This window comes from Pantherophis guttatus, chromosome 3, assembly GCF_059756535.1.
Source record: "Pantherophis guttatus breed Tessera chromosome 3, ASM5975653v1, whole genome shotgun sequence".
NCBI lineage: Eukaryota > Metazoa > Chordata > Lepidosauria > Squamata > Colubridae > Pantherophis > Pantherophis guttatus.
In genome coordinates this window covers 208,534,984-208,561,722 of record NC_142065.1, presented here as the reverse complement: position 1 = coordinate 208,561,722, position 26,739 = coordinate 208,534,984, and the positions used below count along the sequence as shown (strand labels likewise).

The 26,739-nt window shown below is 39.1% G+C and overlaps 3 protein-coding genes across 3 annotated transcripts; 1 reads left to right on the top strand and 2 right to left on the bottom strand.

Annotated features, from left to right (window-relative positions):
- Positions 1 to 8,183: 8,183 nt before the first annotated feature.
- On the bottom strand, positions 8,184 to 10,967 carry LOC132709923 (mas-related G protein-coupled receptor member H-like). The gene has a single exon (XM_060684982.2). The coding sequence runs from the start codon at positions 10,858 to 10,860 to the stop codon at positions 9,814 to 9,816; it is 1,047 nt and encodes a 348-aa protein (XP_060540965.2). The 5' UTR covers positions 10,861 to 10,967; the 3' UTR covers positions 8,184 to 9,813.
- An 11,319-nt stretch (positions 10,968 to 22,286) lies between these two features.
- Positions 22,287 to 23,345, top strand: LOC148114972 (mas-related G protein-coupled receptor member H-like). The gene has a single exon (XM_087888827.1). The coding sequence runs from the start codon at positions 22,287 to 22,289 to the stop codon at positions 23,343 to 23,345; it is 1,059 nt and encodes a 352-aa protein (XP_087744953.1).
- A 1,614-nt stretch (positions 23,346 to 24,959) lies between these two features.
- LOC132709924 (proto-oncogene Mas-like) lies at positions 24,960 to 25,976 on the bottom strand. The gene has a single exon (XM_060684983.2). It carries the CDS (start codon positions 25,974 to 25,976, stop codon positions 24,960 to 24,962), a length of 1,017 nt encoding a protein of 338 aa, XP_060540966.2.
- Positions 25,977 to 26,739: the final 763 nt, after the last annotated feature.

Sequence of the window (26,739 nt, the reverse complement as noted above, 5' to 3'; positions counted from 1 at the left end):
TTTTGGTTCCTGAAACAAACTGCTGGTTCATGTTTAAGTGATTGTCCACTAGGATTCCATGGTCCCTCTCACAGTTACTACCTTTAAGACAGGTTTCACCTAATCTGTACCTGCACCTTTGCTTTTTTCCTGCCTAGGTGTAAAACTTCGCTTTTCTCCACAATAAATTTCATATTGTTGGATAGGGTCCATTGTTCAAGTCTGTCAAGATCTTTTTGGATCCTAACCTTGTCTTCTGAGGTGTTGGCTATTTGTGCCAGCTTAGTGTCATCTGCAAATGTGATGAATTCCCCTTCTATTCCCTCATCTAAGTCATTTATGAAGATATTGAAGAGTACTGGGCCTAAACCTGGACTGATGTGGTTTGGATTATTTTAATGTGTTTAATATTTATTTATTTATTTTAAATTTCTATACCGCCCTTCTCCCTGAGGACTCAGGGCGGTGTACAGCCAAAATTAAAAAAACATGCAGTACAGATATTAGAAAACAATTAAAAGATATATAAATTTGGCCCAATTAAAACTCACTACCAATTAAAACATTTAAAATTTCTTCTTAAGCCAGCCCGGCTTGCTTGAAAAAATGGGTTTTAAGGGCACGGCGGAAGGCACTGAGGTCTTGGATTCTCCTTATCTCTGGAGGCAACTGATTCCAGAGGGTAGGTGCCCCCACAGAGAAGGCCCTCCCCCTGTGGGTCACCAGCCTGCACTGTTTGGCTGATGGCACCCCGAGGAGGCCCTCTCTGTGGGAGCGCACGGGTCGATGGGAGGTCATCGGTAGCAGCAGGCGGTCTCGAAGATAACTAGGCCCTATGCCATGGAGCGCTTTAAAGGTGATAACCAACACCTTGAAGCGCACCCGGAAGACCACCGGGAGCCAGTGCAGCTCACGCAGGAGCGGTGTTACATGGGAGCGCCATGCTGCTCCCGTCACTACCCGCGCTGCTGCATTCTGGACCAGCTGGAGCCTCCGGGTGCTCCTCAAGGGGAGCCCCATGTAGAGAGCGTTGCAGTAGTCAAGGCGAGAGGTGACGAGGGCATGAGTGACTGTGCACAAGGAATCCCGATCAAGAAAGGGCCGCAAATCAGGCGAACCTGACAAAAGGTCCCCTTGTTTGATATGTATTTTAACATGTTTTATCTGGTTTGATTCTAATTGTTGTGAGCCGCCCTGAGTCCTATGGAGATAGGGCGGCATACAAATCAAATCAAATAAAAATAAAATAAATAAGACGGAACCTTGTGGTACCCCACTGCTTACTTCCCCCCATATAGATGTGGTACCATTAAGGACTAGTCATTGGTTTGTCAGCCAGGTACAAATCCATCTGGTGGTGATGCTGTCTATCCCACATTTTCTAACTTACCAAGAAGTAGATGATGATCTACTTTGTCAAATGCATTACTGAAATCCAAATATACTACGTCCACAGCATTTAGCTGATCCATTAATTTAGTCACTTTCTCAAACAATGAAATAAGGTTTGTTTGCCTTTGACAAACCATGTTGGCTTCTGGTTATAACTTTACATTATAACTCTAAAGAACAAGAAAAAAAAAATCCAACTCCCCAATGATTTTAAATGGTTTAGCACCCATTAAGCTCATCAGGGCAACTTCACAGGAAATATCATTTTCAAGGATATTTCCACCCATTTGCTCCAAAGGATCCCTCAGAAGCATTAGTTCATCCTTTTATCACTCTGAGAGTTAGGATGGCTGGGGGCAGCAGGGGACAGAACCAAGTTGCCAAGAACAGATTGCTTAGGTGCACTCCATAAAGGATATTAGCAATATTGAAAGCTCTTAGAAGATGACAATCCAATGACTTTCCAAGAAACAAATATTCTGAACAACTATAGCATTTCATGAAAGTGTTTTATTGTACTCTATTAGTGCATTACGAGTTTTCAGCATAAGTTTTTGGAGCTGATGACACAGAGGTTTTAGACAATGAAATCTAAGAAAATGCAAATAAAATCCAAAACATTAGCATAAATAGTATTAAATACATTTTCATGCAGCACTCTGGAGTACAAAGGGCTGCTCTTGTCTAGTTTAATTAATGTCTAGTTTAATGAAAAGAAAGACTAGGGGTAACATGATAGAAGTGTTCCAATATCTAAGGAGCTACCACAAAGAGGAGGGGGTCAAACTATTTTCCAAAGCTGGATAAGGCAGGACAAGAAGCAATGGGTGGAAACTAATCAAGGAGAGAACCAACCTAGAACTTAGGATAAGTTTTCTAACACAGAACAATTAATGAGTGGAACAACTTGCCTTCAGAAATTGTGGGTACTTCATCACTGGAGGCTTTCAAGAAGAGACTGGACTGCCATTTGTCTGAAATGGTATAGGGCTGTGATGGCGAACCTGCGACATCCATGCCAAAGGTGGCACGCAGAGCCTTCTCTGTGGGCACACGCTCCGTCGCCAGCTGCTCTTCTGGTTTCCAGCACACACATGCGCGCTGCAGTGGTGAAATCTAAAATTTGTTACTACCGGTTCTGTGGGCGTGGCTTGGTGGGGGGGGGTAATGTGACTGGGTGGGCATGGTCATTTTTTTTAACTTTTAAAACCATTTTTTCTACAGGTTGTAAAAAAATGCTTTCAAAAGGCTCTGACGATCCCAGCTGGGATCGTCAGAGGCATTTAAAAGAAAAAAAGCCTCTGATGATCAGGCAACTCAGCTTGGATCGTCAGAGGCATTTAAAAGAAAAAAAGCCTCTGATGATCAGGCAACTCAGCTTGGATCGTCAGAGGCATTTAAAAGGAAAAAAGCCTCCGATGATCAGGCAGCTCAGCTTGGATCGTCAGAGGCATTTAAAAGAAAAAAAGCCTCCGATGATCAGGCAGCTCAGTTTGGATCGTCAGAGGCATTTAAAAGAAAAAAAGCCTCCGATGATCGCGCAGCTCAGCTGGGCATGGGGGCGGGGCAGAGATTTTTGCTACCGGTTCTCTGAACCACCCGCCTCCATCGCTACTGGATCGGGTGATCCGGTCCGAACCGGGAGCATTTCACCCTGCATGCTGGCCAGCTGGACTTTGTAGGCACTGGAGGACCAGAAAATGGCCAAAAAATGCCCCCAAAACAGAGCATTTTCTGGGCCCTTATCGGGCCATTTTCAGGTCATTTTTCAGGCTGGTTTTCAGGCCATGTTCAGCCCCCAAAATGGCCTGAAAATGGCCCCAAAATGGCCCAAAACAGGCATGTGCGTGCCGGCCAGCTTCCCTTCAGGTTTCCGGCATTCTGGCTCCCACACATACATGCATGTTCTGGTTTGGGCACTCGGTGCCGAAAAGGTTCGCCATTACTGGTATAGGGTTTCCTGCCTGAGCAGGAGGTTGGACTAGAAGTCCTCCAAGGTCCCTTCCAACTCTGTTATTCTGTTTTATCATGTCTCTCCTTAATGCAAAATGCATGAAAGTCAGCTTGGTGTTTGGGGAAAAAAAAGCACCAGGAGAACTCTTAGACTGTGAAGAACAAGATTCATTGGTCTCATGAAACAAAGATTGAACTTGTAGGAAGTTAGCACCCACCTCTCTCCTAGAAGAATGAAATATTCTAGAAAATATTAAAAAGGCAGAATATTATACCTCCCTGGATGAGAAAAAGGAGAAATATGCTCTTGGAAAGCAGCCCCCACCTTTGTTAATAGCCCCAGAAAGACAAAAGACATCCTATCTATAAGACAAAAGGCCTTCAGCTCCAGGGTGATAGGATTAGCCCTCACTCAAGATCCAAACCAGGACAAAGTTATTAAGGTTAGGAATTAGCCAACACCCTTTCAGAACACAACCCTCTTCATTACATCAGCACCCAGCAAAATTTAACCAAGCCTGGGACACAGACAACCTCAACTATGACTGCATAGCCCCATGGCAGTCTGACTGAAACCAATAGGATAAGCTCAAATTCAAAGCCCAAGAGAGTGTATAAATCTCTCTCTCTGTCTGTCTGTCTGTCTGTCTGTCTGTCTGTCTCTCTCTCTCTCTCTTTCTCTCTCTCTCTCTCTCTCTCTTCCATGTGGTCAGCTACCCAGGACTTCAAACCCATGTGGTCCTGTTCACCATTAAAACCATCCTTCCAAGCAGTCTCCATGTTTCCAATGTCTTTCTCCCCACTTGGAATTGACCCAGGGGTGAAATGCTCCCAGTTCGGACCGGATCACTCGATCCGATAGCGATGGAGGCAGGTGGTTTGGAGAACCGGTAGCAAAAATCCCTGCCTCCCTCCCCATGCCCAGCTGAGCCACACAATCATCAGAGGCTTTTTTTTTTTTTTTACTTTTAAAAGCATTTTTTCTACAACCTCTTTGGCCGATTTTTCTATTTTTCTTTTAAAAGCCTCTGACAATCCAAGCTGAGTTTTTTAAAAAGCCTCTGTCGATTAGACAACTCAGCTTGGATCGACAGAGGCATTTAAAAGAAAAAAAGGTTTTTCTTTTAAATGCTTCTAACGATCAGGCAACTCAGCTGGAATCGCCGAAGAGGTTGTAGAAAAAATGGTTTTAAAAGTTAAAAAAAAATTGGCCACACCCACCCAGTCACATTACCCTCCCCCACCAAGCCACACCCACAGAACTGGTAGTAACAAATTTGTCAGCACTCCAAGCTGCATTCACCAAATCCTGACAAAATTTTAGATTTCACCACTGAATTGAACCCAGATGGACATTTCTTCCAACAAACTGTTTGGCCTCAATTCTAAGTGTTATGCCTGGAGGAAACCAGGCACCGCTCATCACTTGCCCAATACCATCTCAACAGTGAAGCATGGTGGTGGCAGCATCATGCTGTGGGGCTGTTTCTCAGCAGAACAGACTGGGAGTCTACTCAGGGTTGAGGGAAAGCCAAATGGAGCAAAGTACAGAGTTATCCCCAGTGAAAACTGTTCTACAGCACTCAGGACCTTAGACTGGGCCGAAGGTTTACTTTCCAACATGACAACAATCCTAAACACACAGCCAAGACAACAAAGGAGTAGCTTAGGGACAACTCTGTGAATATCCTAGAGTGGCCCAGCTGGACCGTGTCTTGAACCCTATTGAACATCTCTGGAGAGACCTCAAAATGGCTGTCCACCGATGTTTGCCATCCAAACCTGACTGAGTTTGAGAGGACTGAGAGGAAGAAATGGCAGAAAATTCCCTCCATCCAGTTGTGTTATACCCAAAAAAACCCTCAAATCTCTTTCAACTGTGAGAAATATAAAAGCTCTTAGCAGTAGTACTCGTTTCTCAGCAGGAGAAACCCAGCCCTAAATTTGTAGATTATGTTATAGCATGCAGTTGCCCAGGCCTATCTGCCTTCTTGTCATATCAGCTTGCAGACATGTGGACCATTTTTATAGCTGATAGCAGAAAGAGAGCTATACATATAATTATCTCACAGGAAAAAAAGAAGAGAAATAGAGGCCACTGCTGTGCTAGCACAGGGAGAAAGTAGTAAAGAGAGAGAGTCTAGCAGGAAGAACAAAATAGGAAGGGCAAAATAAAATAGATTCTAAACAGTGCTGATTGTTGAGAGTTTGTTGGTTTGAAGAGAGCCTGGAGGAAGATTCGTGAACTAGAGCTAAAGAAGATCCCAAACCTGCGAAGAAACAAGGGAGCCATGAGCCACAGATTTATCCTAAAACAGATTCTAAGAGTAACAGAGTTGAAAAGGACCTTGGAGGTCATCTAGTCCAACCCCCTGCTCACTCAGGAGACCTGTACTAGGGATTCGAACCACCGAACTGCCAACCTTTCTGATCGACAAGCTTAGTGTCTTAACCACTGAACCACCTAGTCAGGCTATACAGATTGCTTTCATAGGAAGGCAAAGTAAGAGGGGATGATTGTATTCTGATACCCCGAGAAAGAATGTCTACCAGAATAATTAGTCTTTACTTAGCTCTGAGTAGAATTCTAGAAGTTACAAGGCACACATTTAGATTTATTGGCTGCAAACACATCCAGTAGGGAGATAGTTAACTTTAAAATGTTTGGCTATATAAATCAAACCTCTGGTTGTTTGCTTTACTATTGTTTTTCAAGGAATGAAGTGAGGGAAAAGAATCTGGCTTAGCAATAGCAGTAGCACTTAGACTTATATATTGCTTCACAGTGAAATGTCTGTGCATCTTATAGAGTGAATGTTGTTGAAGCCCCACCCACCCGCCAGCCTCTGCCTCCCAGCAATTTGCCTCCTTGCAGCAAACATCAAAGAGCCTGGTCAGCTTCAGCACAGCCTGATTTAGCACGAGCAGCTGATTGGCGGTTGGGTCGGCCTCCTGGAATACCGCTGATCAGCTGTTCCAGGCTGTAGGGATCGCATTTTTGGCCCATTCCAGGTGGTGAGGATTGCTGCCACTGCCAATCACCACCGATCCTGGAACGGGCCAAAAATGGGATGTGCGGAGGCCAAAAATGGGGCACATGAAGGCTGAAAATGGGGCACACAGAGACGGTGATGGGGACAGTGATGATGGGCAGCAGCAGCAGCAATGGGTGGCGACAGCGGCAATGAGTGGCGGCGATCCCTGTAGCCTGTAACAGCTAATCGGCGGTATTCCGGGAGGCCGATCCAACTGCCAGTCAGCTGCTGGTGCTAAATCAGGCTGTGCTGAAGCTGACCAGGCTGTTTGCTGTTTGCTTCAAGGAAGCAAGCTGCTGGGAGGCAGAAGCAGATTTTTTTGTCCTTGTGTTCATCCCCAAAAGCTAGGTACATCTTAAATTCTAGAGCATCTTATAGTGCAAGAAATAGTTTATATTGTCAGGGTATTGCCCCCAGTAATCTGAATTCCCATTTTGTCAATCTCAGAAGAATGGAAGGCTGAGTCAACTTTAAGCCCCATCAGGATCGAGCCCCAGGCTGTGGGCAAAGTTAGCCTACAATGCTAACCCGAATTGTGGAGGCAATAAGCTGACTTTGTATAAACATACAAAAGGATGAAGGCTGTTGCTTAACGCATTGTAAGCTGCCCTGAGTCTCCGGAGAAGGGCAGCATATAAATCAAATAAAAATAAAAATAAATAAATAAAATAAATAAATAAATAAAATGCTGCATTCTAACCACTGAGCCACCATGGCTCATATCTTAATTAGCTGCTGTTTAGCCTCAACAATAAAAAAAAAAACCTGCCAGAAATGTTTTATCTCTGTGAAAATTAAAGAAGAAAAACATGCCTTAATTTGATACTTAACATAAAAATCGTAAGTTTTTAATATTGTAATTTAGATCAAATCCCATGAACCGATGAAGTCCCCGTGGCAACCAACTTTTCACCTATGTAGTTTCTTTTATCCTGATGAAGGAGAAGATATGATGGGCAAATCTGAATTCGTTTAGTGCTTTGTTTTTATCCAACAAAAGTTTTAGTTTTTGACTCCTTAAAAGTGTAATTTAATATTGGAATTCATTGTTTTATAGCCTGCCCGTAACTCATTTTTTTCCTGAATTTTCTAGCCACTTCCAAGTTACTCCCTCTGATCTATTTGACTCCTATATCACTTAGAGCTTTCAGAAAATGGAGTTCCATCTATATAGTGACTGACATAGCTGTAGAAAGTGGATGAATACATGGATCAAATGACTTTATTTGATTTGTAAGCTGATTTGTACAGTCTCTGAGGAAATATAATTGACTTGCAAAACAGTAGGACAACCATACAGCTGAAATCTTTTCCAAAAGCATCTTACATAAACAGGGAAGAGAATGGATTCAGGCTGGAACACAAAGGGAGTGACAACAGCAAGAAATAGTTGAGTCCATCTGTAAAGGGGGCTGTAAATGGAAGAGAGACATCAAAGGCCTTGCCCCCCCCTCAGATGTCCCCCCTCCCCCAAAAAACTAAATATTCCTATTGAGGGGTTAGAAGATAGCTGTCAGCACTTCAACCTGCATTTACTCTAGTGCTGACATAAGAAGGAGAAGCGAAGGCGTCTGGAAAGGGACGTTTGACTTTTCACCTACTTATTTTCCCTGGAGATAATATCCCCTAGGAAATGGGATGGGAGGGGGGAAATTCCTTTGAGCTGGAGTAGATTAGGGGTAGAATGACTTGGAAGATGGCCAATGAGTGCAGGGGAGTGGGGAATGGAAAGGGAGGGTTTGGGGGCTGGAAGTCAGTGTTGGCTTCGATTGTAGTCGGGTTTAGAATGCCGTGCTTAATAAATAGGAGTTTTTCTTCAAAGACTTTGTTTGAAATGCAATTTATTTGAGACAACCTCAAAACCTGACAATAGCATTGGCTTAAAAAAGGCTTATCACAGATTATTTTTAAGAACATTGTGATGTAACATAATATTTTAGGTAGACGTATAGCAAGCTAAGACAAAATTGTTTTTCACTGAATCTCCTTGGCATGTAAGCAGAAAATAACATCTTATCATGAAATTCTCTATGGTACAAAGTTGCATTCAGAAGGATGGAAACGACAGATTTCGGCAAACCTTTGTGAGTTTCCACCCCAATGAGAGGGTTGTGGTCCAACATGAATTGAAAAGTAACAGATTTAAACATATCATTAGCTTTGTCCCAACTATCCCCCCCCCATTTTTAGATTGGGAAACCTAATGATATTTGAAGAAAGGCATTCAAACAATTAGATCAGTGTTTCTCAACACTGACTACTTTAAGATGGGTGGGCTTCAAAAGCTGGACTTCCTCAGCAGCTGGCTGGGGAATTCAGGCATCTAAAGTCCATTCATTTTAATGTGATCGAGGTTGAGGAACACTGAATTAGACACTAAGCATGACCATTTGAGGATTTGAAAGTAGGATTCAGCGAAAAATCAGTTTATCAGAGATGAATTTTATGAGCATGGCGATGTAACAAAATATTTTACAGCTTGTTAGGATATGGTGTATGCCTAACAGGTTTCCAGGCAATATATGGACAATATATGTGTTCTATGACTTTAACATGGATATGTATTATATGACTTTAGGGAAGTACTGCTGAGTCATTGTAATGCTGAGTCATTGTATCCTGATTGGATAAGCTCTGTTGTAACTGTATTTAAGAAGGGAGCTGAAATGTAGTCATTGATGATATGCTACCATCGTGTGTGGAGATGCTATCATCGTGGATGGATATGCTACCATCATGATCTGTTACCAGCGTGTATGTGCTGATATTATTACCTACTGCTGTTTTGTATGGTAAGAAGACTTTTGTATCATTGGACTGATTTGACTGGCAAAGACTTGGCTTGATTAAAAACTATGAGATTGTTTTTCACTACAAAGTAAAAACTTTGATAAAGCAGTTTGTATGTATTTTATTCATCGCTCTCAGCACCATTTCCCTGTGCTCTACGCTCTGCTGGTTGGTTAACATAACAATATCCTTAACACAGCTAGACTTATAGTAAGCTAGAACAAACTGCTTTTCACTAAGTCTCCTTAGTCATGTAAATAGAAATTTTCACATCGATATGAAATTGACTCTGTGGTACAAAGTTGAATGGAGAAGGCGATAAACTAGAGATATTGCAAAACTTTGTGAATTTCAGCCCAAATAATAGTGCTGAAGTCCCATGCTATTCAGAAGTGTGTCCAGCATGGATTAAAATCTAACAAATCCAGACAATGCTTTGTCTCAAGCATTTTTCCAGTTTTCAGATGGGAAGAGCTTCTTGATTTTCTCTAGACTTCCTCTTTAGAATATTATTTCTATCTCTATGATGTAACATGTAGGGAAAATTTTAGTGGACACTCATTCTATACGGTTATCCTTAATAAACCACAATGTACAAACAATCAAAAATCTATCTTCTTAGCCCAACTAGTTAAATAATGAACAACAATCTTTTCAGAAATATTCACAACGGGGTTTCATCAGGCTGCATCTCATTTTCCTTGGCATCTTCTTCATTTCTGAAAACCCTGCGGAGCACAAGTTTCATGGAAACTCTGGATCGATCCTCCTTATTTCTCCCAGCCAGGAAATAAAGGATTGGGTTGATGCTGCTATTTACTGCAATACAGATGTCAGATACCATTTCAAGAATAATTATAGGTTGAATCCAGGGCAGAATTATATTTGCAAAATCTAATATTTTGTCACCCATCATTTCATTTTTTAACAGCGATTCCAAAGACGAGTCATAAAGTCCCCATGTTAAATCATTACTTATTATAATGCCAAATATGTTCACAGGCAAACGAAGTACAATGAAGCACATGAGTGCAAGCAGGGTTACCATCAACACTTTTTTCCGCTTTTGCTGGCGTTGCTTAATGAAAATTTTCACAAGCAGGATCAGAGTGGAAATGATCACTGTTGGGTAAGGAAACAGTGCGCTGAAAATCATCTCAGATATTACAAGAGACTTTGATAATCCAATTACCATTTCCAAGACAAAACACACGAAGGGCAGAACCCAAGTGATAACACACACAATGAGGGACAATTTGGGTGGCCGATGGCACTGATGCCAAATTGGAAAAAGCACAGATACACAACGGTCCACACTGATGCTTATGAGTAAAAGTTGACTAGTATTATACAACATAAAATAAAGGAGGAGTACAATAACATACATTCCAAAACTAGTTTCCCTAAAAAACTCAAATATTTGAACCAAAGCCAACATTATGAGTACTCCACAATCAGCCACAGCCAAATTCAAGACATAGATGGAGAAAGAATTCCTTTTCATATGGAAACCAAGGATCCAGATGACTTTTCCATTCCCTAAAAGTCCCAAAAAACAGATAGCAAAAAGAATGACATTAAAGATGATAATCTCCGTAAAATTTGGAATAATTGGAATTAGAAAATTTACAATTTCTGTCCAATTTCGATTGTTGTAGACATTATATTCCATCTCTGAATCAAATAATAAGGTAGGGTCAAACTCTGTCATTCTGCTCAGCTCAGTTTTCTTTCTTCTGTGTTTTTCTTTTTCTCCTTTTGTACTTAAATTCCTGCAAAGAGAGGCAAGACAGGCATACAATAAGTCCTAAACTATGCTATATTATTTTCAGAATTTTTTTTACAGCCAAAAGAAAACTAAGTGATTAAAAGGGGATTTTCTCTTAAGAGAAAACTCAAATTTTCTTGATGACAATACAGAACTTATGAAAGCAAGCTGAGAGGCAGTCAATAAATAAATATCTAATGCAAGGGTCAGCAACCTGCAGCTCTGGAGCCGCGTGTGGCTCTTTCACCCCTCTGCTGTGGCTCCCTGTCACTCAAAATATCACTCACAGCTGCCAATGTGTGACACTTGCCAGCACGGGATTTATTGAGCTTTTCAACCCCCAGTAGGCCAACCATGGATAAATCCAAGAAAAGAAAAGTTTCAGAAGAAAACATAATATTTAATTCAACTATATATGCTAGTTTTGTGGCTCCCGGTGTTTTATTTTCTGTGGGAAACAGGTCCAAATGACTCTTTGAGTGTTTAAGGTTGCAGACCCCTGCTCTAATGCATTAGATATATAGACAGAATAAATAAACATCCCGTATCTACCACTGGTGAGCAAGATATTTGCAAGAGGTGTGCAAGAGATTTGGAAGGAGAGGTGGAGTTTTAGGAAAATAGATGCACATTTGCAATCCATAGATTCTTGTATCAATAGCACTTAGACCTATATACAATTTCACAGTGCTTTACAGCCCTCTCTAAGCGGTTTACAGCATCAGCATGTTGCCCCCTAACAATCTGGGTCCTCAATTTACTGACTTCAGAAGGATGGGAGGCTGAGTCAATCTTGAGTTCGTGAGAATCAAACTGCCCAACTGCTGGCAGCCGGCAGACAGCAGAAGCAGCCTGCAGTACTGCATTCTAACCACTGTGCCACGACGGCTCATTGTACAGTATTTATAAAGATTAAAATAAGCCAAAGTAAATGAGTTCGATTTTTCATGTTTTTCCAAACACCACAGAGATCCTAAATTCTATTTTAAACCCGTGGTACTTTGGGAAAATTACTGCTTCAGCTCAATTTGTTCCCCAAATTTAGTGAAAAACAATGTTAGTCCCAGCTGATTGGGAGGAAATGGAGATTTTTTTTTTTTTTTTAATTTGATTTATATGCCGCCCTTCTCCGGAGACTAATTATTTCAACCTAGCCTGACATGGATTAAAAAATAAGTAAAGTAATAATTAAGTCAGAAATGTATTTCTGCGTGATGACACCTCAATCTGCATTTGTCCACAAGGATCAACAAAGATAATCATCTTCATTTAACGACCCCATAATCCCTTGCAGGGGGCAGTCTAGGCAACTGAATGGAGCTAGCAGAGTGTTTTGTTGTTGTTTTTTTTTAATTTGATTTATATGCCGCCCTTCTCCGGAGACTCAGGGCGGCTTACAATGCGTTAAGCAATAGCCTTCATCCTTTTGTATATTTTATACAAAGTCAGCTTATTGCCCCTACAAACTGGGTCCTCATTTCACCTACCTTAGAAAGGATGGAAGGCTGAGTCAACCTTGAGCCTTGGAGAGATTCGAACCAGCAGAAATTGCAGGCAGCTGGGTTAATGACAGGGTGAACTAAACCCCTGTACTATCAAGGCTATTTTACAGTATCCTTCCCCTGCCATGCCCGCCAAGCCAAGCCACGCCCACCAACCCATGCCATGCCCACCAAGCCACACCCACAGAACTGGTAGTAATAAAATCTGGAACCCACCACTGGTCTGTTTCCTTGCACAAATCTAACACAGCATACTTTAACAGTATTACAGTAGATATTGTGTTTCCAGGGGTCATAATCACAAATCCCTCCCATATATATAGGGTTCCCCAGTGATGTACTCTCAGATTTAAGTCTTAGTTCAGTCCAAGATAAACACAGGAGCACTTTTAGTCCGTTAATAGCATTCTTACAAAATACGAAATAAAGGGAAAAGGATCTTGGAGGTCTTTGAGTCAGAAGCAAGAGACCCCATACTATTTCAGACAAATGTCTGTCCAGTCCCTTCTTAAAAGACCCCAGTAATGAAGCACCCACAATTTCTGAAGGCAAGCCATTCCACCGATTAATTGTTCTCACTGTTAGGAAATTTCTTCTTAGTTCTATGTTACTTCGCTCCTTGATTAGTTTCCACTCATTGTTTCTTGACTCTGTCCCTCTGTTTATGCAACCAAGGATTGTATTAGCTTTTTTGGCTGGTAGGGCACACTGCTGGCTCATATTTAAGTAATTGTCCACTAGGACTCCAAGATCCCTCTCACAGTTACTGCTTTTGAGCCACCAAGGCTCCTGACCTCACCCCATTCCTAAGAGGTCTGTAAGGGGTGTGCATAAGAGCACCAGCCTGCCTACCGTCCCTGTCCTAATGTTCCCTTTAATTGTATTCATTTTATGTATTCAATTCATGCTTATACTTAAATATATTATCTAATACGTTCTCGACAAAATAATAAATAAATAAACAAATAAACAAACAAACAAATAAATAAATAAATAGAGTTCCCCACTGATTTCAAAGGATCTATTCTAAGATTTAAATCAGTTTAAACACAGGAATACCTTTAGTCTGTTAACAAGTTTCTTCTTTAAAAAACCCTTTAATCTTTAGAAGAGAGAGTCTTGGCCACAGAAGAAGAAAAAAAATAGAACATTTTTTTTTTAATTTGATTTATATGCTGCCCTTCTCTGGAGACTCAGGGCGGCTTACAATGCGTTAAGCAATAGCCTTCATACTTTTGTATATTTATACAAAGTCAGCTTATTGCCCCCACAAACTGGTCCTCAATTTACCTACCTTAGAAAGGATGGAAGGCTGAGTCAACCTTGAGCCTTGGCGAGATTCGAACCTGCAGTAATTGCAAGCAGCTGATCTTAATAAGCAGCTTAATAACAGGGTGCCTTAGACCACTGTACTACCAATTTGGTACCCAGTCCATTATAATAATTTTTAAAACCTCAGATGAGCTCAAGAAAGAATTACAGTTAGGCTATTTTCCAATTTTACCAAGATAAATTATCTGCACACACTCATACGGCAATGGCTTTGAATGTTATTCCTAGCAACAAAAATGAAAGAAACGAATTGGCTATCCATTTTCCCCAAGCAATAGGCTGCCCCTGAATGTGTTGTGCCTCCCAGAGCTACAGAGCAACAATCTGACTTTTGCAAATCCATGGTTTAATTTGAAGTAAGTTTAGGTAGGAAACACACAAAGCTATAGAATTGAGCGGTAGCATAAACTAAGCCATCTGCATGGTGTGATTCCATCACAAAGCACTAACCTTCTGCCCCTATAACATTGCCTTTTCTGCAAGTAGTAGACACAGAGATTCATATATACCTGGAAATAAGGACTGGTGGGAAATCTTCACCTTTCTCGAATAGAAAATGTATATTCCTCTGTATCAGGTCCTCGAATGGCTCCCTGGCATAAAGAGCGTTTCAGAAAAGCATTCCAAACGGAATAGATGTATTGAGCTGTAACTGTAAAATGTCGGTCTTCTGTTGATTCTTTGTTAAGCAAGATTAACAAAGATTACTTGATAAAGTAGCTTCATTGTTTAGCATTTATCAGATTAGAAAGGCTGATTTCTTTTTGACTGCTAAAATAACTATTACTTTAAGTAGAGCAGAAGGGTGGCAATTATTCATTATTAGATGCACTGGCAATAATCTTACTAAAGATGACTGTTTGGATAGCCAAAATGTGGTAATTTTATTTATTTGTTGAAATCATATCTTAAAACAATTCTGGTTGACTTACAGCCAATAAACAAATAAATAAAATAAATATAGAAAAATGAAAACCAGAAAGATTTCAATGACTGGTAATCCATTTCAGGGACTGGTAAAAACATTGCATGAAAACTCTAATATTTTACTGTATATGAGAACCCTCAAAGGTTTGGCTTTCTCGCCTGACATTATTTGAAATCTCCAGGATCTGATGGATCTTGCCATGTAGTGAGTTTTGAGATAGTATTTTTAACCAAGTAGGTTGTGCCATCAGTTCAACACTCTGTGTCAGGAATTATAGTCATTTTTTAAAAAAATTTGATTTATATGCCGCCCTTCTCCGGAGACTCAGGGCGGCTTACAATGCGTTTAAGCAATAGCCTTCATACTTTTGTATATTTATACAAAGTCAGTTTATTGCCCCCACAAACTGGGTCCTCAGTTTACCTACCTTAGAAAGGATGGAAGGCTGAGTCAACCTTGAGCCTGGGGAGATTCGAACTAGCAGTAATTGCAGGCAGCTGAATGATAATAACAGGCTATTAGTCTGCAGTCTGTTGGTCTCTGTTTCTGAATATTTCTTCCTATGTGTCTGTTTTAGTGAAGACTTTAGCTCAACTGACTAGATTGGGGGATGTCAAACTCGTGGTATCATGTTGCTGTCATGTGATATATCATGAGTTTTCTCCCCTAAACCGGGGGTGGGGGTGGCCAATGTGTGACACATCCGGCCAGCGGGCCGTGTGTTTGACACTCCTGGACTAGATAAACCACAGATATATGGATACACACAGTAGTTCATTTACTGAAATGAAGAATGTCTTATTTTCTTTTTGTTGTCATGCCTGTTTACTCTTAGTGTCTACATGGGCAAAGTCATACTGTTTTCTTGGAAACTTGGTTTCCCATTGCCTTCTTCTTGGGACAGGGAGTGAGTAACAGACCCAAAATCATCCAGATTATTGACAGGTGTAGAATTCTACCTGTTCTAACTAGCTCTTTCCTCTTATTTCCCCAAAACATGTCTACTACAGTTTAAAAGAGGGGGGGAGAGAAAGGTTTTGAAGGGTTCCAGAGTTAATATAATATTGCATAGCATTTGCACAAACAAATAACGAATAAAACAAAAACCTACAAAGCATTTCTTTAATAGGTCAAACTGAATCACATGCAAATAATAATAAAAAATGTGAATGTACATTTTGGGCAAATTCTCTTTTGTAGTGTTCCTAATTTAGTATTTTCTTAATAACACTTGTCTCATATTTAACAAGTATTTTTGAGCTGATCATCTGAGATCAAACCAACATATCTCCCAATTTGTAAAATATTCTAAGGTCAAATATCTTCAATGCATACATTCCTGAAATAGATGTTTATAGATACTCTTATTATCACAAATATCCATGCATTATTTTATTTAAGAAAAAGACAGTTTGGTGTAGTGGTTAGGCACTAGTATAGATATCAGGAGATTTTCTTTTCTTAGGCAGAAAAACACCTGGGCGACCTTGGGCCAGTCATTCCTTCTCAGGACAAGCATGTAGGCAAAGGCAAATCACTCCCAAAAGTCTTTCAAGAAAATTGCAGAGTGAAGTCCAGACAGTTGCGAGGAGTCAACACAATACACATGTGTACACATACACAGAGAGGGGGGGAGAGGGGGAGAGGGAATATTATTCTGTCAATTTTGGGGAGGTATGGCTCTTTTGGATTGGAAGCATTCATAACTCTATTTTATAGATCTTCCTGGTCCTGAATTCACCTATATGGTATAACCAAATACCAGGGTAGAGCTAAGATGAGAAATATTGATAGATTAATTTTGTATTTGCTATTATTTTTCCTTCCTGGAATCTTAATTTGTTTCTTTGGTTTCTACAGTCGAATCTTTGTTTGTAGAGAGAGATGGATTAAAATTTGTCATTCAAATTAGTTTATGTATATTCTGATTTCTGTGTCACAAAACTCTTCTATCCTAAACAAACAAACAAACAAACAAACAAACAAACAAACAAACAAACTCAGAAATGCCTGAAGTGCTTTAACTGAGACAGAACTTCTAAATAAGTCTGAAAGTTAATTTCTGCTGGGGTAGGTAATAGTAGCTGTTTTCCCCCTGAACTGCAGGTCTCTCTGTTCCAACTGGTGACATGACTCCATAATCTATTGAAAAATATACCTTAAACTAATTGTAACAAACAAAATGGTCATAGTATCTTGATAATTACTCGTATTTTACCATTTAAGTAGCCGGTAGCAGAGGAAGCTGCCTAAATCCATTTTCCAATGTCACAAGAATTACTATTTTCAAAGAATTTGCCTTGCTATTTCTACTTTTGCAGGAAAGGAATTCTTTTGCTGTTTTACTTGCAAATCATTCTGTTTGGTGCCGTCAGCAGGAAAAGAAAGCTACAACGTGAAGCTGCTTGTTCATTCCTGGCACTGAATAATAAACCAACAGTGTTGGAAAAAAGTCAGGGAAATGATTGGTCCACTATAGGGAGAAATGGCAAGGATGTAACAGGCAGCAGATAGAAACTGGAACTGTTTAATTCATTCTTTGCATCTGTCTTTGCACAAAAGGAAAAAAAAATAGTTCAACCAATATAATTTATGTTGGAGATGTAAAGTGGAGAATGGGACATATGAACACATGTGGTATGGATGTCGTAAAGTGAAGAATTTTTGGCTACAAATAGAAGAAGAATCTAGTAAAATAATTAAAAAGAAGGTAAAGTTGGGAGTAGATACTATCCTCATATTAAAGTTGAATGACAAGGTGTTAACAATTGATGAAAGAGAGCTTGTAAGGATATTGGTCATTATGGGACGAATTGTGATTGCAAGATACTGGAAATTGAATATTGAATACAAAATAAATGAATGGTTCAGAGAAGTTTGGAAAATTGCTCTTAATGATAAGTTAACGTGTGATATAAAATTCAAAAAAGGACTATTGAAAGAAAATATATTTTGGAGGATATGGCAACCATTTGTGGACTACGCAATCGGGAACTTGGAAGAAATAATGCCAGTGCCAATGCAAAGAGAATTTTGGAAGACTTGAAGATGAAGAAAAAATTCCTCCGCTTCTCCCTATTTTGTATTATACACTGGGCGTGGTTTTGTGTTTTGTCTTTAATTAAAAACTTAATAAAAATTAAAAAAAAATAGTTCAACCTAAACAAAAGCAGTACCATAAAATGCAAGTTAGGAATACAAGTCAAAATAGGCAAGAAAACACTGATCCACTCTAGATGAGCTCATATTACCAGCACCAGATTACATTCCAGAGGTCTGAAGGAGCTGGCAGATGTGATCTCAGAACCACTGAACATTGGCATGGTTCGCATCTTCAAAAAAAGGGGAAAATGGATCCAAGAAATTACAGACCAATCAGCCTGGCATCAATACCTGGGAAGATCCTGGAAAAGTTAATCAAGCGATGGATCTGTGGACAGGCACAAACACAATTATTACTTAGAGAGCTCAAGCTCAGACAGGACCAAGGACCTCTCAAACCTATTACTAGAAACCAACATAGTTTTGTCAAAAACAGATCATGCCTGAAAATACTTATTGCATTCTTTGACAAAGTGACTAAATTAGTGGACTAGCAAATTCCTCTAGGCATAGCATACTTGGACTCCTGTAAGGCATTTGACAAAACAAAGTCACAGCTAGAGGTGAAATTCAGCAGGTTCTGGAGAACCGGTAGCAGAAATTTTGAATAGTTTGGAGAACCGGCAAATACCACCTCTGGCTGGCCCCAGAATGGGGTGGGAATGGGGATTTTGCAGTATCCTTCCCCTGCCACGCCCACCATCACACCCACCAAGTTACACCCACAGAACCGGTAATAAAAAAAATTGGATTTCACCACTACTCACAGCCCACATCTTGGTAAAATGGAAAAAATCTGGGATAGACAGCATTACCCAATAGATGAGATATGCAAAATCTAGTGGGATCCCATATAAAATATTAAGAATTTTCATGCAATCTTTTTAGCAGCTCCTAGAATGGGTTTACCAACCATCCAACGCTTTTGGGTTTTCATTTTTCTATGTTTATTTATAATGCTGTTGGATTTTATACTGTTTCATATATTGTTTTATTGCTTGAAGGCCACCCAAAATAGTTTTAAGATATAAACGTGCTTTAAATAAATAAATAAAATCACCCCGATTGTCTACCAAAACTATCCTCTTTAGTAAAACTAGTCCCAATGCACTTAATTACGAATAATTGGTCCCTTCTGCATTTTCGTTTGATGGTTATCTTAGCTGTCAAAAAAGGAACAGCACTGCCTAATCTAATAACGGCTAAACCATGAAACCACTTTATCAAATAAGAATTTCATTGCTTAGCAAAGAATCAACAGAAGACCTACATTTTGCGATGACAGCTCAATACGTCGATTCCTTTTGGAATGTTTTGCTGAAACTCTTTGTATGCCAAGGGAGCTATTTCAGGACCTGATGTAGAGGAATGTATGTTTTGTGTTCGAGAAAGATTACTGACCAGTCCTTATTTCCAGGTATATATATATATGTATCTCTGTGTCTACTACTTGAAGGACTGGCTATATTACAAGGGCAGAATTTTACTGCCTTGTGATGAAACCACACTTTGCAAATGGCTTAGATCAGTGGTGGGTTCTACTTACCTTTACTACCGGTTCGGAATGGGATCGCATGCATGCGCTGAAGCTTCTGCACATGTGCAGATCGTCAGTGTTGACATCTGGGGCAGTGGCGGGGCCTCCCGCTGGTTTTACTACCGGTTCTTGTGAACCGGTCCGAACCGGGGGCAACCCACCACTGGTTTAGAGGTTTTGTAGAGTTCATACTATGGCTTTGTGTATTTTCTGCCTCAAAATAAATTTGGACCAATCAAATATTACTCTGTCAAAGGTAGCTCTGAGCGGGATAACACATTCAGGGGCAACCTACTGCCTTGGAAAAAAACAAATTGCAAATAGAGCCTTGGTAGTACAGTGGTCTAAGGCACCCTGTTATTAAGCTGGTTATTAAGATCAGCTGCCTGCAATTACTGCAGGGTTCGAATCTCGCCAAGGCTCAAGGTTGACTCAGCCTTCCATCCTTTCTAAGGTAGGTTAAATGAGGACCCAGTTTGTGGGGGCAATAAGCTAACTTTGTATAAATATACAAAAGAATGAAGGCTATTGCTTAGCGCATTGTAAGCCGCCCTGAGTCTCCAGAGAAGGACGGCATATAAATCAATTTTTTTAAAAAAAATCCCTTTCTTTAATTTATATTTTGAACAACATTCAAAGCCATTGTCGTATGAGTGTGTGCAGATCATTTACTTTGGTAAAATTGAAAAATAGCTTACGGAACCCTTCCTTGAGCTCATCTGAGGTTTTAAAAAATATTATAATGGATTGGATGCCAAATTGTTCTATTCTTTCTTTTTCTATGGCCTGGACTCTCTCTTCTAAAGATTAGGTCTTAAAGGGCTTTTTAAAGAAGAAACTTGTTAACAGACTAAAGGTACTCCTGTGTTTACCTTGAACTGATTTAAATCTTAGAATAGATCCCTTGAAATCAGTGGGGAACCCTATATATGTGGGAGGGATTTGTGATTATGTCTCCTGGAATCACAACATCTACTGAAATGCTGTTAAAGTCTGCTATGTTAGTCTTGTGCAAGGAAACAGACTCTTTATTTGAATATTAGCAAAAAATAATTAAAAAATACAAGTTTGTTTTCATGAGCCTCCCATTTGATCCAAGTGGATTCAGGCGGAGGTATCTTTATAGCTTGCTTCTGATGGAATGAGAAATTCAAAATATTATGTCTAGCTTATCTCATTTTCCATGAAAATTCTGTAACTGTAACTCTTCCTTGAGATTAGACTGGATGCCAAATTCTCCTATTCTTTTTTTTTTTTTTCCTTCTATGGCCTGGACTCTCTCTTCTAAAGATTAAGTCTTAAAAGGTCTTTTAAAGAAGAATTCTGTTAACATAGTAAAGGTACTCCTGTATTTACCTTGAAATGAACCAAGACTTAAATCTTAGAGTAGATCAGTTGTAAATCAGTGGGGAACCCTACATTTATTTATTTATTTATTTATTTATTTATTTATTTATTTATTTATTTATTTATTTATTTATTTATTTATTTATTTATTTATTTATTTATTCATTCATTATTTATTTATTTATTTATTTATTTATTTATTTATTTATCATTTATATTTATTATTTATTTATTTATTTATTTTTATTTATTTATTTTGTCAAATGTATTAGATATCAGATATAAGTATAAACATGAGTATGAATACAGGAAATGGATACTAATACTAATACTATCAAGAGCCTTGGTGGTGCAGCAGAATAAAGTGCTGTTAAGTAGCACCAGCTGCCTGTAATTACTGCAAGTTCAAATCTCACCAGGCTCAAGGTTGACTCAGCCTTCCATCCTTTCGAGGTAGGTAAAATAGGGACCCGGATTTAAGGGCAATAAGCTGACATTGTATAAAAAAAAACATCGCTTAGGGAGGGCTGAAAGCCCTACAAAGCAGGTATATACAAAAGTATGAAGGCTATTGCTTAACGCATTGTAAGCTGCCCTGAGTCTCCGGAGAAGGGCGGCATATAAATCGAACCAATAAATAAATAATAAAAGGTGACATTAGGACAGGGACGGTAGGCACACTGGTGTGCTTATGCACGCCCCTTACAGACCTCTTAGGAATGGGGTGAGGTCTACAGTAGATAGTCTAAGGTTAAAGTTTTGGGGGTTTGGGGAAGAAACCACAAAATCAGGTAGTGCATTCCAGGCATTGAACACTCTTTTGCTGAAGTTGTATTTTCTGCAATCAAGTTTGGAGTGGTTTACCTTAAGTTTGTATCTATTGTGTGCTTGTGTACTGTTGTGGTTGAAGCTGAAGTAGTCATTGACAGGTAGGATGTTGTAGCTGATAATTTTATGTACTACGCTTAGGTCAGACTGAAGGCGGCATAGTTCTAAATTGTCTAAGCCCAACATTTCAAGTCTGGTGATAGTCTGGTGTCTGGTGACATTTCGACTCAGTAATATTGGTTTTCACTAAATTTTAGGAACAGCTTGATCTGAGGCAGTATCTCTCCCAGATTATCAGAAAGACTCTGAAATAGAATTTGGGATCTCTCTGATGTTCAGAAAAATAGGAGAAATGGAACTCATCCAGTTTCACATATTTTAAGCTTCATTAATGTTGTACAAGAGTCTATGGATTGCAAATAAAGAAGACAAACGTGCATCTATTTTCTAAAAACTGTGTGAGTTCTTCAAAATCTTTTTCAGATCTCCAGCTGGTCAGTTGCTAAATAAGAAATCTTTATTTGTTCTGTCTATATATTTAATTTAGTAGACATTATTTATTGACTGCTCGTTGGCTTTCTGTATTGTCACCAGGAAAACTGCAGAGCTTTGCCTTAATTAAAAAAATAACTTCATTTAACTCCTAATTTTGGGGGGTTGTAAAAAAAATTCTGAACATAATTTAGTATAATTTAGGATTTATTGTATGCCTGCTTTGCCTCTCTCTGCAGGTGTTTATGTACAAAAGGAGAAAAAGTCAAATACGGAGGAAAAGAAAATTGAGTTGAGCAGAATGGCAGAGTTTGGCTCTACTTCGTTACTTGATTCAGAGTTTAAAAATGAAAGCTATGACAATCCAAATGGGACTGACTTTGAAAATGCCCAAATTCCAGATATTTCAATGTCTACTGAGATGATCATCTTTAATGTCATCCTTTTTACTCTCTGCTTTTTGGGACTTCTAGGGAATGGAAAAGTCATCTGGATTCTTGGTTTCCATATGAAAAGGAATTCTTTCTCCATCTATGTCTTGAATTTGGCTGTGGCTGATTGTGGAGTAATCATGATGGAGGTTTCGATGCAAATATCCGAAATTCACAATCCATTTAATTTTAGAGCGTCCTTTTTTCTCGAACTTCTTTATTTTATGTTTTATAATACTAGTCAACTTTTACTCATAAGCATCAGTGTGGACCGTTGTGTATCTGTGCTTTTTCCAATTTGGCATCAATGCCATCGGCCACCCAAATTGTCCCTCATTGTGTGTGTGATCGCTTGGGTCCTGCCCTTTGTGTACTTTGCCTTGGAAATGGTAGTTATACTTTCAGAGCCTTTTCTATTGTTTCAGTTGATTTTCAATGGGTTGATTTCTTACCCAGTGATGGTTGTTTCCACTCTGATCCTGCTTGTTAAAATTTTCTTTAAACAACGCCAGCAAAAGCGGAAAAGGGTGTTGATGGTAACTCTGCTTGCGCTCACATGCTTCGTTGTATTTCGTTTGCCTCTGAGCATATTTTCCATTATTACTTACAGCATAGTAAAAAACAGTGGTATAACATCAGAACTCGGCGAACTGTATACAAACTCAGTAATTGAAAGTAAAATGGTTGCTGACCTTTTTTTAGCTCTTATATATAGTTTTCACCCCTGGTTTCAACATATAATGATTCTTGCATTGCTGTCTGACATCTGTATCGTACTAAACAGCAGTATCAATCCAATCCTTTATTTCCTTGCTGGGAGAAATAAAGAGGAACGGTCCAGAGTATCCATGAACCTTGCTCTCCACAGGATTTTCAGAAATGAAGAAGACACCAAGGAAGATAAGACACAACGTGAAACCCACTTATGAACATTTCTGGAAAAAATGATATTCCTTGTTTAACTGGAACCTCAGTTAAGATGTTCCTATCTTCTGGGCTAAGGAGATAGATTTTTGGTTGTTTGTACATTGCGGTTTATTAAGTACAACCGTATACAATGATTTCCCACCAAATTTTTCCCTGCATGTTACATCATGGAGATAAAAATAAGATTCTAAAAAAAGAAGTCCAGAGAAGCTAACAGTCAAGAAGCTCTCCCCATCTTTTGGTAATAAGTTTTTATTTTGTTTTATAGCATATAAAAATTCCAACTTCAGTTGAACAATGTGTTGACTGAGTACAAATCATTTTAGGAAGTAATATTCCAAATGTTTACAGCAATATTTATCACATTTATATCAATATATATTAATACCAATAATAGTCATATTATTTGTTTAACCAATTTAACACATCTTCCTTGTATCACTGATCCTTTCATATATTTCCCTATTTCTAGCTCCTGTTTTTGTCAGCTAGCCAGTGATAAAATAAGTCCCAAGTCAAAAAAAACATTCATTTTCTTTCTTTTCCTTAATCATAAGTGTTAGCTTGTCCATTTCAGTGCATTCTAATATTTTTCTAATCTCGTCTTCATCTGTTGGGATTTTTCCATTGTTGTGAAAATACTATTCTCGCTGCAGTCAATGCATGCAAAATCAGATATACATTCCCTTTGTTATACTTGTCTGGTAAAATGCCCAATGAAAATGTCTCTATGTTATTTTATCCTTTTATCCTTTTTTCCTGCCATGTATGTATTTTGTCCAATATTTTTTCGCTTTTTGACATATCCACCACATATGATAGTATGAACCAAGTGTCTGGTGACATTTCCAACATTTTGTGGAATTATTTTGTGTAATGTTTGTTCTTCTTTCAAAAAGCAGTTTGAGTGTCCTCCTGCATTTTTTGAGCCAAGTGACACTCTTATTTGGTACCAATTAATCATAACTTGCTACTTAGACATGAAATATTGACTCAGCCTTCCATCCTTTCGAGGTAGGTAAAATGAGGACCCGGTTTGTGGGGGCAATAATTTGGGGGGGCGAAAACCTTACTAAGCAGGTATATACAAAAAGTGTAAAGGCTATTACTTAATGCATTGTAAGCCGCCCTGAGACTCTGGAGAAGGGCGGCATATAAATCGAATAAATAAATAAATAAATAAATAAATAAATAAATAAATAAATAAATAAATAAATAAATAAATAAATAAATAAATAAATAAATGTTTTAGCATTTTTAGTGATGCCATATATTCTACCAAGTTCATTCATGAATCCATATATTCTACCAAGTTCATTAGGGATGAAACCTTGGAAAATACGTAACAAATAAAAATAAAATAACATGATAAATGCTACATATTTTGAAAATTTCGTGCAGTAAGTATTTTCTAACAGTTCTTACTAGGAAGGAAAAAAGGAATTATATAAGTAAAACATTTACTATACAAACATCTTCACTTTGAGAATTATACATAGAGCAATATTTCCTGTTTAGATTGTTTTGTGTTCAGCTTGTTCTGTAAATCACATCAGTTTTCTTATTCAACCCACATATGTATGGATTTAAAATGATTATACAATGATAGGAACGCTTCACAATATGTTTTCCTCTGTAGCTTGCTGCTCTTCTGAGCTTTCCTGCTCATCCTTGAAAACTCTTTGCAGAGCAACCTTAAAAGTTGCTCTGTGCTGATCCTTTCCCCTCTTCTTCCTCCCAACTAAGAAATAAAGGAGTGGGTTGATGCTGCTGTTGAGAGCCGCACATCCTATCCCAACTGTCATGAGGAGGGGATTATAGGAACCAAAATATTCAATGACATAAAAGACATCCATTGGGAGAGAAAAAAGGAGGAAGAAGAGGAGAGCCAGAAAGATGGTGGTGAGCAATTTCCTTTGATTGTGTTGTGATTTAGACCTCATATGAATCAAGAGAGTCACAGTGGACACAACCATGAGAGGCGTACAAAGTAAACCATTCACAATCAGCTGGTAAAGCAAAGGTGAACCTCCAAAGGCCCTGGTTTGCTGGAGAATGAAGTGCACCGCAGAGAGCAGGAAGGAAAGGATCCAGATGAGGCCACAAACAAGAGTGGGCAAATATGGAGGACGATGGCAGCGATGCCAGAGTGGGAAGAGGACAACCACACACCTGTCCAGGCTGATGGCTGTCAGCAGAAACTGGCTGGCAGAATAGGTGAAGGAAAAGAGCTCGAAAAATAAGAAGAAAAAGGTTTGGACAATGTAATTTCTTTTACCCAGAGTTAACACTGTCACAAATATTTCTGTCATAATGAGGGATGTGATGACTCCAAAATCAGCAACGGAGAGATTCAGGATGAAAGTGGTGAAAGAATTCCTCTTAATGGAAAAGTCCAGAAGATAAATTGTCATTCCATTTCCAACCAGGCCCAAAATACAAAGAATGGCAAAGAATCCATAGTAAAGGTTTTGTGTTAAATTATCAAGTGGCGGACACGAATTCTCTGGTATTTTAGATGTATTTGAAACAATTTCAGTACTATTGAAAGGAATGTTGACCTGTATAAGTTCACTCCAAGGATTAAAAATCTCCTCATGTTCCCTGATAATAAAAAGAAACCAATCAGTCATTATTACAGAAATATATAGATGGGCATGCAGAAACGCACTTTATTTTACTTACATATATCAACATATATTTGACCATCGTTTTGACTACAGCCCTAAAATTAATGTTTCTTACATGGTTGGTGAATCCAGAGTTTTTCACCTTAAAAGACTCACGATGCATTTCAGGAGAATTCCCACCAATACCCATGTTGCTGTTAGTTGCGAAGTCGTGTCTGACCCATTGTGACCCCATGGACAATGTTCCTCCAGGCTTTCCTGTCCTCTACCATCCTCTGGAGTCCATTTAAGCTCATGCCTACTGCTTCAGTGACTCCATCCAGCCACCTCATTCTCTGTCATCCCCTTCTTCTTTTGCCCTCAATCTTTCCCAGCATTAGGCTCTTCTCCAGTGAGTCCTTCCTTCTCATTAGATGGCCAAAGTCTAATACCCATAGTCAGGCATTTTGGCTGAGGACAGAGTTTAATACTATCATAACTGTGGTATTCTCACAATATTTCATTTATTTTACTTCATCCCATCTTACTTTCAGAACATCACCATCTTTGGATCATGAAGACTACCAAATTAACATATTTTATCAATATTCTCATAATTAGCCATTGGAGATGATCCGCCCTCCAGGGAAACTGGTCCCTTATCTGCCCCCTGTTCTGAGTTCAAAATCCTCATTTTCTCTCTTGGGAATCTGAGGTGCCTGGACATTCATCCAAGATGGGTTAAGTTCAAACAGAGCTGGGTGAACTTCCATCCTTCACAGGAGAT

Bases quoted from the DNA above. Each gene is read 5' to 3' on its own strand.
- LOC148114972 (XM_087888827.1), top strand. From the start codon at position 22,287: ATGGCAGAGTTTGGCTCTACTTCGTTACTTGATTCAGAGTTTAAAAAT.
- LOC132709924 (XM_060684983.2), bottom strand. From the start codon at position 25,976: ATGACTGATTGGTTTCTTTTTATTATCAGGGAACATGAGGAGATTTTT.
- LOC132709923 (XM_060684982.2), bottom strand. From the start codon at position 10,860: ATGACAGAGTTTGACCCTACCTTATTATTTGATTCAGAGATGGAATAT.